The 17,210-nt window shown below is 34.4% G+C and overlaps 1 protein-coding gene across 1 annotated transcript in view; it reads left to right on the forward strand.

Annotated features, from left to right (window-relative positions):
* ANO9 (anoctamin 9) overlaps positions 1-17,210 on the forward strand; it is a 567,237-nt gene that overhangs the window by 349,619 nt on the left and 200,408 nt on the right. Inside the window, exon 13 of the mRNA XM_044082760.1 lies at positions 12,176-12,233. Coding sequence (XP_043938695.1) covers positions 12,176-12,233 — 58 coding nt within the window. The remainder of the gene's footprint in view (positions 1-12,175; positions 12,234-17,210) is intronic.

The following is a 17,210-nucleotide window of genomic DNA, read 5'->3' on the forward strand; positions in this document are numbered from 1 at the left end:
GTAATGTTTCCAGAGAACAACAGTTTAAACCTCTAAAGCTGCTGAACAATAGAAGGTATCCAAAAATATTATAAAATCTGAGTATTTCTATAGTAACAAAATATTAGTGTGAAAGAATTTAAAATACCTAAAGGAGATCATCAGTCTAAGATTATATAGTTCAAGCAAAATAATGGAAATAGGATCAGCTCAGAGATGCACTAGGGAAGGAATATTCACCATAGAAAGTGTGTTGGATAACTGGAAGAGTCTCTCAGATTTTTTTTCTCTGAAGCGATCCTGTATTCATGAATGAATGGTACAGGCATGTGCCATAAGTACTGAGCAACAAAAAACATGGAATTATCTTGGCTATCTATGACTGGTAGACTTTCATGAATGTAGTGGAAGTAGTAGAAGGGTAAAACAAGTGTTCATTATCTGCCTTTAGATAGTAATGTTTTTGTAGTGGCCAAATTCATTTTTTAATTATCTGAATTTCACAAAAGAATCTTAAGAACAGCTTGAAGAAAAACATACACTCAGGTTCATGTGCTGTAGTTACATTTTCCTACCTGACACAAGAGATGTGTCTATTATATCATAATCCATTATGTGGACATAATTATGATGTGAAAAGAAGACAGCTGGAAAGTTTAAAAGAGACAGAAGCAACAGATAACTTGGCTGGGATTCAGAAATGTGTAATGAGCTGTGCCATCCTGTTTTTGTAGCAAGATTGCTGAGAGCATTATGCCTGAATGACTTACAGATGCCTGTAACTCTACAGTGGTAAAAGGATTCTGGTAAGTCGAACTACACCAGTCTGTCTGGTGAAGATCGCATGGAAATATGATAGTCTAGAAGCATGGCTAAAGTTAAGTAGTCATCTGTATATCCCCAGACATTTTCACCAGGATTGGAATAGCATGGTAGAGACATTAAAAGAGTAACCCTAGCACGCTGTTTTTGGGACTTAAGTAAAAAAAAAAAAAAGTCCACCATCTTTTGATGGTGAACACTCATTCAGTACTGTGGCAGGTGCGGGGCTGCTAACCACAGGAAAGGAAACTGTTGCAAAGTTGTGTGTGTGTGTGTGTGTGTGTGTGTGTGTGTGTGTGTGTGTGTGTGTGTGTGTGTGTGTGTAGGGGCATGAATGCTGTATTCTGGATTAGTGTGTGTCTCTGTCTGCATGTATGTATTTAGGAGCATAAGTGCTGCTCTCGGGGATGGGTGTGTGCATGTATGTAGTAGCATGAACTCCACTGTGTGTGTGTGTGTGTGTGTGTAGGTAGGGACATAAATGCTGCTCTCTGGATTAGTGTGTGTCTGTATGTATTTAGGGGCATAAGTGCTGCTCTCTGGACGGGTGTGTCCATGTGCATGTATGTAGCAGCATGAATTCCACTGTCTGGATGTGTGTGTGTGTGTAGTTACATGAGTGCTACTTACTGGATAGGGTGTATGTGTGTGTATATGTAGGGGCATGAATGCTGCTCACTGTGTGTGTGTGTGTGTGTGTGTGTGTGTGTGTGTGTGTGTGTGTGTGTGTGTGTGTGTAGTTGTAGATGTCTGTGCATAACTGCTTTGCATCAGCTGGTGGGAACAGTAACACTGTTACCCTTAATTATGCAGTGTTAGAGTCTGAGGCATGATATAAAGCTTCTAAATAATGTTTGCTCCATGCATCTCTCTTTTGACTCTGAGCCATTGTGTATCACTGCTGTGCTACTGGGCACTCTGACTTTGTCCACATAACTTTGGTAGTACTATGCTCCGTAAATACCTGCCTTTAGTTTTCAAAACCAGTTTCAGTATAAATGTATAAAGGCATAAGGATGAACAATTATTGCATTTTGATGTAGGAAATTCAGTTGATTTATGTTTATACTAGAAGTTGATTAACCATTGTTTCTAATGAGTTATATGAGTGGTAAACTAGTTGATATCATTTTACTAATAGTATCTGTCTAAATTTGGAAAAATGCACCAACAAATAACCAATAAATCCTTTGAGGTGCAAAGCGAGAGACGAAAAAATATTCCACAACCGAGTTTTATTAGCCAAAAAGTAAAAACACACAAACCAGACCAACGTAAAGTTCATAAACGCATTGACTATAAACCACAGTGTTTTCGTCTTATTTCACAGACTTCATCAGATAAACACCAGTATAAATAAAGCCATATATATAGTAAAGCCAGCCAGATAATTAAATGCTAATTACTCTGATTAATTGAAATTTTAAAGGAACAATTGCATAAAAATGCGAGTAAACATGGACTTATTCTCTTGTATATATCTCATACCATTTAAATAAAGTATAAAACAAAGTTATCTATAATATATTTCAATGTGTGAATATTAAAAAACTTTTTTAAAAAAACTCTTTAATAAAACTTCCTATTTCTGTTTATGTATTTAATGCTCTGTTTTCTTCTATTGTAAATCTAAATTCACACCAGACTTTGTAAATGAATGCCATTTAGTGGCCACTTTAAAATGTTATTTTCAAACCTTAAAGCTTAGCTGCCCTTAATTTTAGTAAAGGTTTTATAGTAATGAATTCATTTAAACCTGGGGGCTGGTCCGCTTGGAGAGTTATTTGCCACCATAATTCTCTGAATTCAATCATATCTTCCCAAGGACCACCCCTAACATTAACTATAACCTGTTCTAAAACCATAAATCCATATGTAGCATAATTACATTCTACACTGTGTTTAAATAGGGCATTGGTTTCTTTCCTTACAGATATTTCATATGTGTGTTCATATATCCTCTTTTTAAGCTTCCTCTCTGATTTACCCACATAAAAGGAACCACGTTTTACAAAGAGCTAGATATATTATCCCTTTAGTATCACAATTATAAAATTCTGCACTACAAATCCACCTGTTCCTACTTTCTAAATAATACTTCTCTACATTAAGAATATAGGAACATTGGTTACTTCGGCCACACTTATAGGTACCCTGCCTACCTTTATTAGTCACCACACCATATTTATTCTCTAAAATGCCCTTAATACTACTAGAATTTTTGTAAATAATTTTGTGTGAAATATTGGCTAGATTTTCTATGTCAGAAATAGACACAAATCTTTGCCATTCTTTCATAAATATCTTTTTAACATAATTATTTACTCCATTGTATTCTAGTATTAAGGCTTGTTCATATTTTCCCCTTTGTTTTTCTCCAATACCTTCGTCCAAGTTAACACCATTGTTCAAAATAGGTTTAAACTTAGTTAACCTTCCTTTACCCACTTCATCTCTAAACATAGTGATAAAATTCAAAGGATACCCTCTCTCCAAAAACATCCTTTGAAGTAGCTCACATTCCTTAAAAAATTCACTTTCTGCACTTGCCACCTTTTGTTGTGTTCTTGTGACTGTGTGGTGGAGGAGAGATGGATTCGTTACCAGCAACCAAAGTCAAGGGGCCGGATGAAACAGGTCATTCCCACAAGCTTATTGGTCAATTGACTGAATTGATCGACCTACTGACCCCCCCCAGCCAATCGTTAGTTTCAATTTACGGGAATATGGCTCAAACAAAGGGGAAAATTTGAACAAGCCTTAATACTAGAATACAATGGAGTAAATAATTATGTTAAAAAAATATTTATGAAAGAATGGCAAAGATTTGTGTCTATTTCTGACATAGAAAATCTAGCCAATATTTCACACAAAATTATTTACAAAAATTCTAGTAGTATTAAGGGCATTTTAGAGAATAAATATGCTGTGTTGACTAATAAAGGTAGGCAGGGTACCTATAAGTGTGGCCGATGTAACCAATGTTCCTATATTCTTAATGTAGAGAAGTATTATTTAGAAAGTAGGAATAGGTGGATTTGTAGTGCAGAATTTTATAATTGTGATACTAAAGGGATAATATGTCTAGCTCTTTGTTAAACATGTGGTTCCTTTTATGTGGGTAAATCAGAGAGCAAGCTTAAAAAGAGGATATATGAACACATATGAAATATCAGTAAGGGAAGAAACCAATACCCTATTTAAACACAGTGTAGAATGTAAAGATGCTACATATGGATTTATGGTTTTAGAACAGGTTAAAGCAGGAGCGGCCCTAGATCAACTGGTGCCCTAGGCAAAAGGGCTCCATGGCACCCCCCACCACACTACCTGGTGCCCCCATCCTGGTCTACCTACACCAAATAAATACTGGAAAAGTGCCCCTGCTAGACTGGCGCCCTAGGCTATGGGTTAAAGTTAATGTTAGGGGTGGTCCTTGGGAAGATATGATTGAATTCAGAGAATTATGGTGGCAAATAACTCTCCAAGTGGACCAGACCCCAGGTTTAAATGAATTCATTACTATAAAACCTTTACTAAAATTAAGGGCAGCTAAGCTTTAAGGTTTGAAAATAACATTTTAAAGTGGCCACTAGATGGCATTCATTTACAAAGTCTGGTGTGTCTTTAGATTTACAATAGAAGAAAACGAGACAAAGATGGCCGCCGTTCTGTAAGCACTGTTAACCTGCAGCTCCTCAAATACCCAGAGAAAAACTCAACCTAGAAGATATACCAGGACTTATTTAATAACAATCTGCTGATCCAACAACTCTACTTATTATCCAGAAACAGAAAAGGTACCTGAACCTAAATTACTAGCAAACCTATCAAGATTACAACAGATTACCTGGACCTGTAGTAAGTCTCAAAGAAAGAAGCCGTGTGCTCAGAAAACCTCCCTCATATCCATCTGAATATATACCAGGAATTTTTTACTTTTACCTGTGCCTTTACAAAATGTCAAAAGATGATAAAGCGATGGAGACTACAACAACAAAAACTAAACTTTCAGAACTTATGTCACCTGAGAAAGATTTAAACTCCAAAAGGCAGAAAATAACAAAACAACAAGAGTCCGGAAAACCTGGAAATAAAAATAAAACAGATCAAATGGCAAACCTGGAAGATATTAAAGCAGCCTTACTACCTATCCAAGAAGCTATAAAAGAATTATCTACTCAAGTGCAATCCTTTGTAACTTCCTTCAATCAAATTATGGAAAGAATGGACAAATCTGAAGCTAAAATCATAGAGAATGAAGACAGAATAGCCCTGCTTACCAAAAAATCTGACTCACATGAAACAGACATTCAAAATATGCAAGCTAAAATCATTGATCTTGAGGCAAGGTCTAGAAGAAATAATATAATCATCATAGGCATGCCGGAAAATATACAACACTATGATCTGATCCCATCTATCATACAAATACTTACAACTCTACTCAAAGACCCAAAAGCTGCACATCAAATAACAATAGAAAGATCTCATAGAGCTCTAAGAGAATCTCAAGCATCAAATAGTCCAAGACCTGTCTACGCCAAACTCCTCAACCTTCAAGATGTGAATAAAATGTTATTAACTGTAAAGAAAAATGGGGGATCATTAATATGGAACAACAACAGAATATCCCTGGCCCAAGACCTGCCTCTACAAATTAGGCAAGCCAGACAGCTTCTATCACCTTATTGCAGATTCCTGATTGAAAAACAACAAAAATTCCAAATGAAGTACCCAAATACCTTAATATTTTTGGTCGATGGGGTGAAATATTCAGTTTCTAACAAGAAAGAAGCAAAGCTTACCTTCATGTCATTGTTTAAATCCATTCCAGCTTCAGAGAACTAGATTTAAGTCCCGTTGTGGTCAACTGAACTCCGAGGTCAGATTCATCCTCCGCCAACAGCCGAGGACCTATTTTTCCTTATATCTGGTATCTACCCTGCACTAGGCCGTATTGTGGGTATGGCGCGACCCTTTTCCTGACTCTACAAAGCGCGAAAACTTAAAGAGGAAGTGTACATCCTTCGCGCAATGCTGGCTTTCCCATGAGAGGAACCAAAAGTGCGTTTGAAGCCTTAGAAGCAGCTTTGAAGATATGGCTCATCCGGAAGTCCGATCGCAATATAAGTCCCCCTTCGCGAAGCTAAGCAATCGACTTAGCTGGATGGAAGCTCGAAGGGAAGCCTAAATGGAACTGTAAAAAAAAAAAAAAAAAAAAAAAAAAAGAAGAAAAGTAAAATAAGTAATGTATAGTTACAAAAACACCAAACACATGTAATATAATGTGAAATGGCAACCTCATTGCCCCATAAACTGTAGTTAAACTTTAATAAGTTTAAACATCTACAAATATTATACATACATACAATTTATACAGAAGATTTGTGAAAATGAAACATTTGGCATGCAGTCAGATATCAAAACACTATATATTAATGCAACAAACTACAGTTAAGCAACTATACAAACCTGGAATACATAATCATAAGAGCTAATTATTTTTAACTCCATCTATTATGTATACATCAAAAAATATTAGACAACCAGTGAGCATTTACCTTCCTTACTATTACAAATCCAATTGACATAAGCATACAATTAGCATTATTGTAAAGCTTCAACTCTGAGGATTCATAAACCTAAATATATATCACATATCTTCACAACTTTAATGTTGCATTAGCCTGAGTTGGTAAAGAAGCATGCATAGGTTACACCTTTGTTAACTCATTCAACATGGCCCAACGATGGAAAAGATGTTAATATAGTTTATTGTATCAGATAATGGACTACTAACTAGTAGTCGTGTAGCTTCTAGATTTGGTAACCATCTGAATACCTAAATATTGGTGTTTATGTTTATTTACTTACATAAGCCGGAACTGCTAAATATTTACATTGTTTTCTCCAGGATTCAGGAAGCTTTTACCAAATCTAATATATGTTGTATGACATTTACTTGGATAGAGAGAAATTGCCTCAAATCCTCTTTAATATAACGCTACCTACCTAAGAACTTAAAATCACAGGGCAAAAATGGTAAAAAGGGTAGTTCTAGAAGTTGGGGTTCACTTGAAGCTAATAATTTGACCAATACCTACAAGTGACTTAAGTTACAATCACAAAGGAAAAATTAGGCCTAGAGGAAGTGGAGGGACCATGCACAAACTAAGGCTAGATAAGGAAGTTACATATTTTATGTACATAGTTATTAAACGAAATTGAGAAAATAAGATATAGGTATCATTCTCTTAAATAGCATTTATGTTAAGTTGTGTAAATGAATGTCTACTGTCTTTAGTTGCAATCAGAACTGATGCTTAGGATTGCTCAAAACTTTGACATCATATAAATAAATCTAACAAGAAGAGGTGTAGGTCTCAAAGCAGTGTTTGCTAGTGAATGAGTGGGATAGGCTTTGTACAAATAATTTTAGGTTATTCAGGACCATCATGTTTCTTTTACCTCTCATATGCTAATATACAAGGCATATATTTACCATTGATACAGAAAAATACAAATACAAGTTATTGTCAGGTCCTGTTAATTTCCTGGTCCAGGGTATTAGTGGGTAGGCACTGGGAAGGGACGGGAATTAAAGAATGCTTTCATAACATACCTTTGATAAGAAATCGACATAATCCAAAATATCTACTCATATTTCAAGATTACCTATACAAAATAAAGCTATATGAATGTGGGAAATAGATTCATGGAATATTAAAGGGCTTCAGAGCATGAAAAAAAGGAAACTTTCTTCATCTATTTCTGCAGGCTAAGGCGTGTTTTATACTACTCCAAGAAACTCATTTAACCATTGAGCAATGGTCAGAAATAAAAAAGAAAAAAATGGATAAGAGAAATAATAGCCTCTGAAGGCAAGACCAATAGTGCTGGAGTTGCGATTATCATTAAAGACCAATATCAAGACAAAATTATAGAATCCAAATCAGATAAAGAAGGTAGATGGTGCTATGTGATCTTATCAACTACCCTTTATGATAAGCCCATTCTACTTCTCAATATATATGCACCTTGTTACAATCAACATTCCTTCTTCGCTTCACTATATCCTATCTTAAATAAATACAATAATCATTACATAATCATAGGGGGGACTGGAATGCTTATCAAAACCCTAAACAGGATAAATCGAGCACACAAAGATCATGTAATAACCAAGCAGTGTTAACATTAAGCGAACTTAAATATGACTTTAGGTTATATGATCCCTTTAAATATGGTAACAAAACTCATACCTCAAATGACTTTACGTTTTACTCCAACTGTCATAAAATGTGGTCAAGAATAGACTTCTTTCTAATTTCGGAAGCACTAATCAATCTTGATCCCACAGTAGATATCCATGCCCGCTACCTATCAGACCATTCTAAAATTACATTAAACATTTTCAAGGATTCTAGAACCAACACACCATATAGGGGATATAACTGGTCCTTAAACCCCAACCTCTTAAATAAAAAGGAAATAGTTCAGGAAATACAGGACATACTTAAAACCTCATTAGTCAAGATAGTAAAACAGCAACACCCACCGGATATTGAATGGACAGCAACTAAGGCCCAGATAAGAGGTATCTTCATCCAAAAAGCTTCTTACTATAAAAAAATCCAACTCAGAGAAGAACAGCTACTAGAGAGTAAAATCAAATCATTAGACCAGGATTTAATGAAAAATCATAACACACAAACTGAATCAAAACTGTTGAAATGTCCGAAAGAACTTTTCTTAATCCAAAATAATAGATTATCATTTCAAGAAACTAAAATACTTGCAAAATATGTGAACCATATACAAACTCCGTCACGAGCACTAGCAAGAATTATTAACCAGTCTAAAACACCCTCCCAAATTCATGAAATATACTATAAAAACAAAACCTTTACAAGAACTGAGGATATTATTAACACATTTGAAATGATATACTCACAATTCTATGGATAACAAAAAAACTTATCCACAAATGAAAATAATTGTGACTTCCTACAAAAACTTAACTTTCCGAAAATTGATGAGGAACTACAAAAAGACCTAATAAAACCAATATCCATTGAAGAAATAACTACAATTAAAAAACTAAAACCACATAAAGCTCCTGGTCCAGATGGCCTTACAGCAGAATTTTATAAAACATTCTACCTTATTATTGCTCAAATTCTATCGCACATATTAAATTATATAATAAATAATACAATTAATGATATACACTTTAATGCATCCAAAACAATTTGTATACCCAAAGAAAAGTCAGATCCTCAGAACCCGGACAACTACAGACCTATATCCCTTCTAAATATTGAAACTAAAAGTCTGACATCTATTCTGGCTAGTAGACTGAAGAAAATATCGAACATAATTATATCCAATGAACAGTCTGGCTTTTTAGCATCTAGACAAACCAGTGATAATACTTTAACACTATATACATTAATTTCATTTGCTAACCAAAAGAAACTAAACATGTACGCACTCATTATAGATGCACAAAAGGCCTTTGATAGAATTAATATAACATTTTTATTTCAGATCTTACCCTACTTTAATATACCCCAAAAATGTATTCTAACTTTACAAACATTATACAATAACCCTTATACAACATTATATATAAATAAAACATGTTCCAAAAGAATTCAAATCAGAAATGGTACCCGACAAGGATGCCCTCTATCTCCCCTATTATTTAACATATATCTAGAACCCCTATTCCTATATATCAAACAAAAGATATATCATAATGCCCCAGTAATTTATGGTATCAAAATCGCCTTATTAGCTTTCGCAGATGACCTCAACATATATTGTACAACACCTATCTCAGACACCGAAAAAATAATATCTGCCATTGAAGACTTTGCATTAATATCAAACTATAAAATAAACCTTAATAAAACCAACATATTTCCTTTAAGAACTCCAAAACCTTTCTCACTTTTACCATTGATAGGCCAATTAAAAACTGAAGAAAAGGTCAAATACTTAGGAATTACATTCTCTACAGATAATAAAGATTTTTATCTCAATAATATTAAACAAAATTGGGAGTACATTTTAGCCGATCTAAAAAGATGGAAAAATTTGAAATTACCACCACTAGCAAAAGTTTTGATTATTAAAATGAATGTCTTGCCTAGACTATTATACATTTTCAGGTCTGCACAGTTGCTAATACCCAAGAAATTTTTTAAACAAATACACACTGAATTCGCTAAATTTATTTGGGAACCAAAAAAAAGTAGAATATCGTATGATAAATTGATGACCCCGAAAAGCAAAGGTGGACTAGATCTACCTAATTTTGAGATTTATTACTTAATCATAAATGCCAATAGAACTTTAAGAATTGCAACCTACGATACGCAAAGCAATAATTGGTCCCCACACTGGTTAAAGATATGTTTTAAATATATTAAAAATCTGAATATTAATCCCAAATCATTGCCCTTTTTAAACAGAGACAACACTAAAACATATAATATAATGGAACCCATTAAAAATTATATAACATTAATGCAAAATCTCTTTAGATCAGTAAATCTCTTTCAATACATGATGATTCTACAACCCTTCCACAAAAATCCTAACTTGAAAATTGATAACCAACTAATAGACCTGAAAAGATTCCCACTTATAATAAACTTATCATGACAAGATATATATCCATACATAAATTGTTCGGCTCATGAATTAAGACAGCAACTGGGTCTTCCCAAATCATATATATTGATCTTGAGGCAGATTAAAGAAATATCTACAAATTACTTTAAAAATCTAACCATCATTAAAGAGGAATTAACAAAATGTATATCACTATGGCAAGCCCTTTTACAAAACACCAAATTTATAACATGCTCATACAAATTGATAAAAGACATCAAATATCAAAATCAGCTACTCTTAGCTAAATACTGGAAAGAAAAATCGCCACTGGTGGAAGAAAACAAAATAGCACATGCAATTAATTTAACGATATAATCTATTTCCCTTCAAAAGCTATCATTTACCCAACTCATGATATACAATGATGCCTACTACACACGCCTTAGCTTGCATAAATTTAACTCTACAAATTCTCCAAAGTGCCCATATTGCAAAGATGAAACTGCTGACCTTTTGCATATGTTCTGGAGCTGTAAATGTATATATAAACTTTGGAACTCACTGAAAATACAACTCCAAAAGATGGGATATCAAACAACAACGCTTACTTGGGAATTTATGGTATTACATATCCCCCCAAATAACCTATCTAAAACCCAAATTATCATCCTAATAAATATTTTTATGCTAATGAAACTTTACATAGCTACTAACTGGCTGACCCCATCTAAAACCTCATGGGAAAACTTTAGGACCTTAGCGATAAAACACATCTTAGCCCACAAATACATATTAAATAAACAAAACAAAAAGCCCTACAACTTGAAAACATGGGAACAAATTTTCAATATTATACTGGCATAAAACATAGAACCTGAACTATCTCTTCAATATACACAATACAAAACATAACAATAACTGAAACTACACTTTTCCAAGATGCTAACCCTGGAGAAAATAACCTATATTTTTTTTTTTTTTTTTTTTTTTTTTACTTTTAAGAGAGAGTATGGAAGCATTCATGTAAATAATGTAAATATGTTGTAAGAATATTGATCGAATTTCTGTTAGAACATCAATTGTATATCTTTTGGGAAAATGTTTTGTAATGAATAAAAAAAAGAAAAACAATAAAAAATATTATTGAAAAAAAAATCAATAGAAGAAAACAGAGCATTAAATACATAATCAAACAGAAATAGGAAGTTTTATTAAAGAGTTGTTTTAAAAAAGTTTTTTAAAAAAGTTTTTTTTAATACTCACACATTGAAATATATTATAGATAACTTTGTTTTATACTTTATTTAAATGGTATGAGATATATACAAGAGAATAAGTCCATGTTTACTCGCATTTTTATGCAGTTCCTTTAAAATTTCAATTAATCAGAGTAATTAGCATTTAATTATCTGGCTGGCTTTACTATATATATATATATATATATATATATATATAGCTTTATTTATACTGGTGTTTATCTGATGAAGTCTGTGAAATAAGACGAAAATGCTGTGGTTTATAGTCAATGCGTTTATGAACTTTACGTTGGTCTGGTTTGTGTGTTTTTACTTTTTGGCTAATAAAACTCGGTTTTGGAATATTTTTTCGTCTCTCGCTTTGCACCTCAAAGGATTTATCTGTCTAAATTTACTATACATGTTTATCTCACTGCTAATTAAGTAAACAAATACAATTTAACAGTAATAAGACATTTTTTAAGCTGTGAATGTACCTTTTGTTTTGTTAGAATCAATGGTCATCCTGGCAGTTATGTAAGAATTGCAGGACAGTGGCGGTTAGAGGAGGTAAGTAAATGGTATCTCTGCTTAATACTACAAATGATCATCAGGTGGGCGTTAATGCAGAAGAAAACAGTGTAGGAAACTTCTCTGTGTGGAAGATTTTCAGTCCATATATCTGTAGTTAATCACTGTATATTAATCAGATCAGACAATAGTAGTGGAATTAGCGAACTTAAACTTGTCTTAAGTCAAAAAATAATAAAATATATAATTTGAAATATTGTACAGAATTACTAAGTATTTGAAAGTAATCCAAGCAAGGCAAGACAGTCTGTTTCCAGTTGAAAATATGCGACACCTGATGTGCTAATAACTATATTGTTGAAAGACATCAGCTGGCAACTAGAAAATTGCATTCTTAATTTTCTGCCATTTCTACAATATTCATCTTGCTCTCCACACAAAATTCCCATTTTTAAATAATTTTTGACATTATATTTTTAAGTACAAATTCTAAAATTATTTACATGTTCATGCAAATATAACACAAAACTCATACCTTCTTTATCAGAAATAATGGGGGGCAAAGAAGCCAAATCATGGACAGCGTATATATCACCCAAATTCAATGGAAGTGTTAATACAACAACAGAATTTTGTATAAACATGCATTTTTTCTAACAAGAAGAGATATGAGGATGTAATGTCTGACATTACTGACTCTCAGTAATCCTCAGTGATGTTTTAGAAAATAAAAAATGTTATGAGGGACAGGACAAAAACATGAGACAAAATCAATGATCTCCAAAATCAGGGGCAGCTGAAATTGCAGTATATGCTAAGAAAAGTATTTTTTCAACTGATTTATTATTCTATGTCTGTTTTTATTTTTCAGGCTATGAGTCACAGCTTTATCACTTGAATTCTGAATAAAAAATAAGAATAGGTTATGAATCCATCTCAAAATGCCCCTATTCACATGGATGAGGCAGTGGCTACAAAGTTTTGCTCTCTATTTTTCCTGATATTAATGATTAATCCTAAACAATAGTTTAAAAATATGTTTAAATGATCTGGGTATTTCAAATATTGAATATACGAAAGGGTACTGACTTCAGTAATTTCCTGTAGGTTTTGATCACTTTACTGCATGCTTATAAAATGTAAAGGAGCATACATTGACACCTTAACTAACCATGAAGGCGGCACCCTTTTCACTGTTTTTAACTGTTTATTTTCTTTACGTTTAACAGGTTTTGGAATACGGTTTTACTGCTAAAGATATATATATATATATATATATATATATATATATATATATATACATATATATATATATATATATATATACATATACATATATATATATATATATATATATATATATATATATATATACATATACATATATATGGGTTCCATACACTAGATTGAATTTTCACTAATTCGAAATAGTGCATGGAATGCTCACTGCAGTTAAAGTGCACTTAATCGAAGTAAGTACTGCGAAGTTCAGTACAATGAACAGGTGTTGTACTGAACTTCCATGCAGTACTCACAGACCTTAGGGTTAGGGCACGGGTCATAGTAAACGGATAGGCCTATGGGCTATCCTCTTACCATGACCCGTGCCCTAACCCTAAGGTCTGTGACGACTGCAGCGCAGTGAAGGACATATGTCCTCCACTATGGTGCGATAGTCACGAACCTTAGGGTTAGGGCATGGGGTAGGGTAAGGGGATAGCTTTACTAACTATTCCCTTACCCTAACCTGTGCCCTAACCCCCATGACTATCGCACCATAGTGGAGGACATAACTTGTTTTTTATGTCCTCCACTGTGCTGCGGTGTTTTCGGTGAAGTGCACTTGCGTAAAAGTTCACTTTCATAAAAGTGAACTTTTGCAGAAGTGAGGCTTCCTATTACAAGTTCGAAGTAGTGAACTTTCTTTCTTGTAATAGGAATCCATATATATATATATATATATATATATATATATATATATATATATATTGTTTATGTGTAAGAGTGGAGGCAGCAATTCACTATTTGAGTTATAAACTCGCTTTTCAGGAAAACAGGCACAGGTAGCTAGGTTTCCATTATAATCTTTTCAAGATAGAGTACCCACATGAATGCCTAGTATTTATGGTCTGCACTGCCTGTGATGTTTGCGAGACATTGAAGAACTGTAAAAAGCTTAATCCGCATTGGATTTAAGGAAAACAGAATAAAAGCACCAATGCATAGCAGTCCATCTGTTTTGTAACATACATGATAAATACAAGCTGCGGCACAAAATATGTATAAAAAAAGTATATTGGGCATTGTGGTTGGATATTGAAGCCACAATTTTACAAGTTTTGAAAAATTTCCACATTGTTTGATGATATTTTCTGCAGTTGTCAAATGGCCCTGTACATCTCTAAGGAGATCACAGGTGGCAAGATGCCAAGTTCCATCTGAGAGCCTGACATTTCTGTGCCACAAGTATGCACACTAAAGACTGGATGTAGCTAAGAGTGTATTCTTAATGTTTGGGTTGATTCCAATTTTCAAAGTCTCAGCCTTTTTGGAGCCTTCATTTTTCTTGTGGTTGTCAGTCTCAGAATCATAACACAGTCTGTTCCCAGTGAGATGGTAGTGATGTCCTTAAATCATGTGACTTGAATGTCATTATGGCTCCACAGTATATATTTTTTACTTAGTGTACTGTGAAGAAAACCATATCAGTCCTACAGATTTATACAGGTCAGTTATATATCACTAGAAATTGACTGTTTTTAACATCTTTATTATGACATGCTCAAACAGCTTCCATACTGCTCTTCTCACCCTACAAGAACTGATGCAGGCTAAACAGACCCCATAATGCCCTCTTCACTTCATGAGAAGCTACAGGTGTTGGTGTAGGCTAAACATATCCCACAATGCTCTTTTCACTCCACAAAAAGCCAAAAGAGGTGATGCTTGCTCTTCCAGTCTGGTTGCTGCTGGAAGTTTCTGGGTTACTAGATCTGCATTATACTGTTCAGTAGACAGTACCTGTTGCTATATCTTTTTAGGATTTTAGGTAGTAATATCATTTAAATACTTTAACGAGCTAACAGTTTGTATATTTAGTCCATTTTCTAAAGGTGGGATTCAGAAAGCTTCCTGGTGCACTGAAGTCACTGCTTGGTGGCTATGTACGCTGATAGACTAATAGATTAGTACAAGGCTAACTCCACTTGTGGGTTATTTCCTAGCCAACTACCCCATGTGAGAACCTTGCACCTTGTGTCTGCAAGGTAAACAACTTAACCATTATGCCAGCCTTGACATGCAGAGCATGATTCACAAGAGGTATAATAGTTATCTCAGTGTGTCATCATATGCTTGACTGTAATACTCTAGGCATAGAATATTGCAGTCTTTGTCTCCATAATGCTGTTAGGAGGACAGTAGTAATCAATGATGGACAGTTTATAGCCAAATGCTGACACAAGCAGACAAATGTTGATATTCACATTTTACTTATTGTTGCAGTTATAACTTTGGGATTCCTGCTTACAAGTATCCTGATAGCAAACAACTTCCAGAGCTCTACTTCCCCTTTCTGGCTTTGGCCGTCCCAGTCAGACATCAGGATATCGGTGGTATATAAGTGATGTCAACCAATCTTCATATCTTTGTTTATGTGGTTCAGAGTTGCACACTTCTACTAACATTATTAGCCTGGCATGTTGGCCTGCTTCCAGGGATCCATATAAGTACTCCATTGGGGTAATAATTTCTATCTTAGCTTTGCTAGTAGTTACAGATATCTGATAGTGAAATTGGAAAGGCAATAATTGCTCTAAGTACAGGAAACAAATCTCATATGAGGATTTGCAGTCTTACTAATTGCTCTGTCTAGGCCTGGAGAACAATGTGAATAACTGTTCCTATTGTGCATGCTTCAACATTAGAACAATCTAGTGCTACTTGGAAAATCTCCAGGATTATCTAGCTAGGAGGAGGCTGCACACTTAGCCCAACACTGACAGGATGTTTAGGCTTCTGCTATCTCTTGTTCTAAACACAAATGTTTAGAAAAGTGCCTTGGGGAGAAATTATGGGAATCTGAGGACAGCCTTTTGGAGTCCAGAGGTTTTTTTAGGTCTGAAATTACCAATATTAGAGAAGCACATTCAACCTTCCATCCATCACATTCGCACCTTCCATCCTTCGAGGATTTTTTCTGCCAAAGTCTCGAAAACAACCCATTTGGAAGTCAGTACCTATGAGGGATGTCATGACTACAGGATTTAGATTGACATTCATAGTCAAATGGTAAAGAATGCTGCACAGTCTTGGGCTAAAGTCTAGAAGGCTTAGCTAAGTAGCTAATCTTAGGACTTGTCGAATGTTGTAGGGAAATATGCTAAAAGGTAAAGAAAAAGATGACAGCTACCCTGGGTGCAAGATGTCAGGTAGTCTCCATCCTCATTTCTAGCATTCGGTTCCTTAGTCAAAATACTACATTTGTCTAAGTGTTTCTGCACTCCATGTGAAATCTAGTGCAGTACTGGCTTTCAGTAATGAATGTCGATAATGCATTTTGATCAGAGATGAAGCTCTCAGTGCTCCCTGTGCTCTGTTTAGCTGCAGTAAGTCACTTCTTACATTTGTAGTGGTTTGCTACAGTTAAAGGGCAGGGACATTAGATTGGAGAATGGACCAGGCTGCCAGTGTAGCTAGATAGGTCCTTGTCTGCAAAGACAATGCAAATAAAAGAGCAATGGTTAATAAGTGCATAATGAGATACAAATGAGTATCTTTTCAAACCACATATCTATACAGCACCCTGACAGTGCACATACATATGACATACAAGTTATTTGTATCTAGGGTTTGGCAAAATGTTAATGTGTTTAGCTTACTGACACAAGGTACAGGGTTTGATTCTCATCCTTAATGGTGGGATTAGCATAATAGTTAAGGCGTTTGCCTCAAAGACAAGGGGCACAGAGTTTGATTCCAACCTTGGGTTATTGGCTAGGCTTCAAAAGGTCCTTT

The sequence above is a fragment of the Protopterus annectens genome, chromosome 9.part0, assembly GCF_019279795.1.
Source record: "Protopterus annectens isolate FY-2018-M chromosome 9.part0, PAN1.0, whole genome shotgun sequence".
NCBI lineage: Eukaryota > Metazoa > Chordata > Ceratodontiformes > Protopteridae > Protopterus > Protopterus annectens.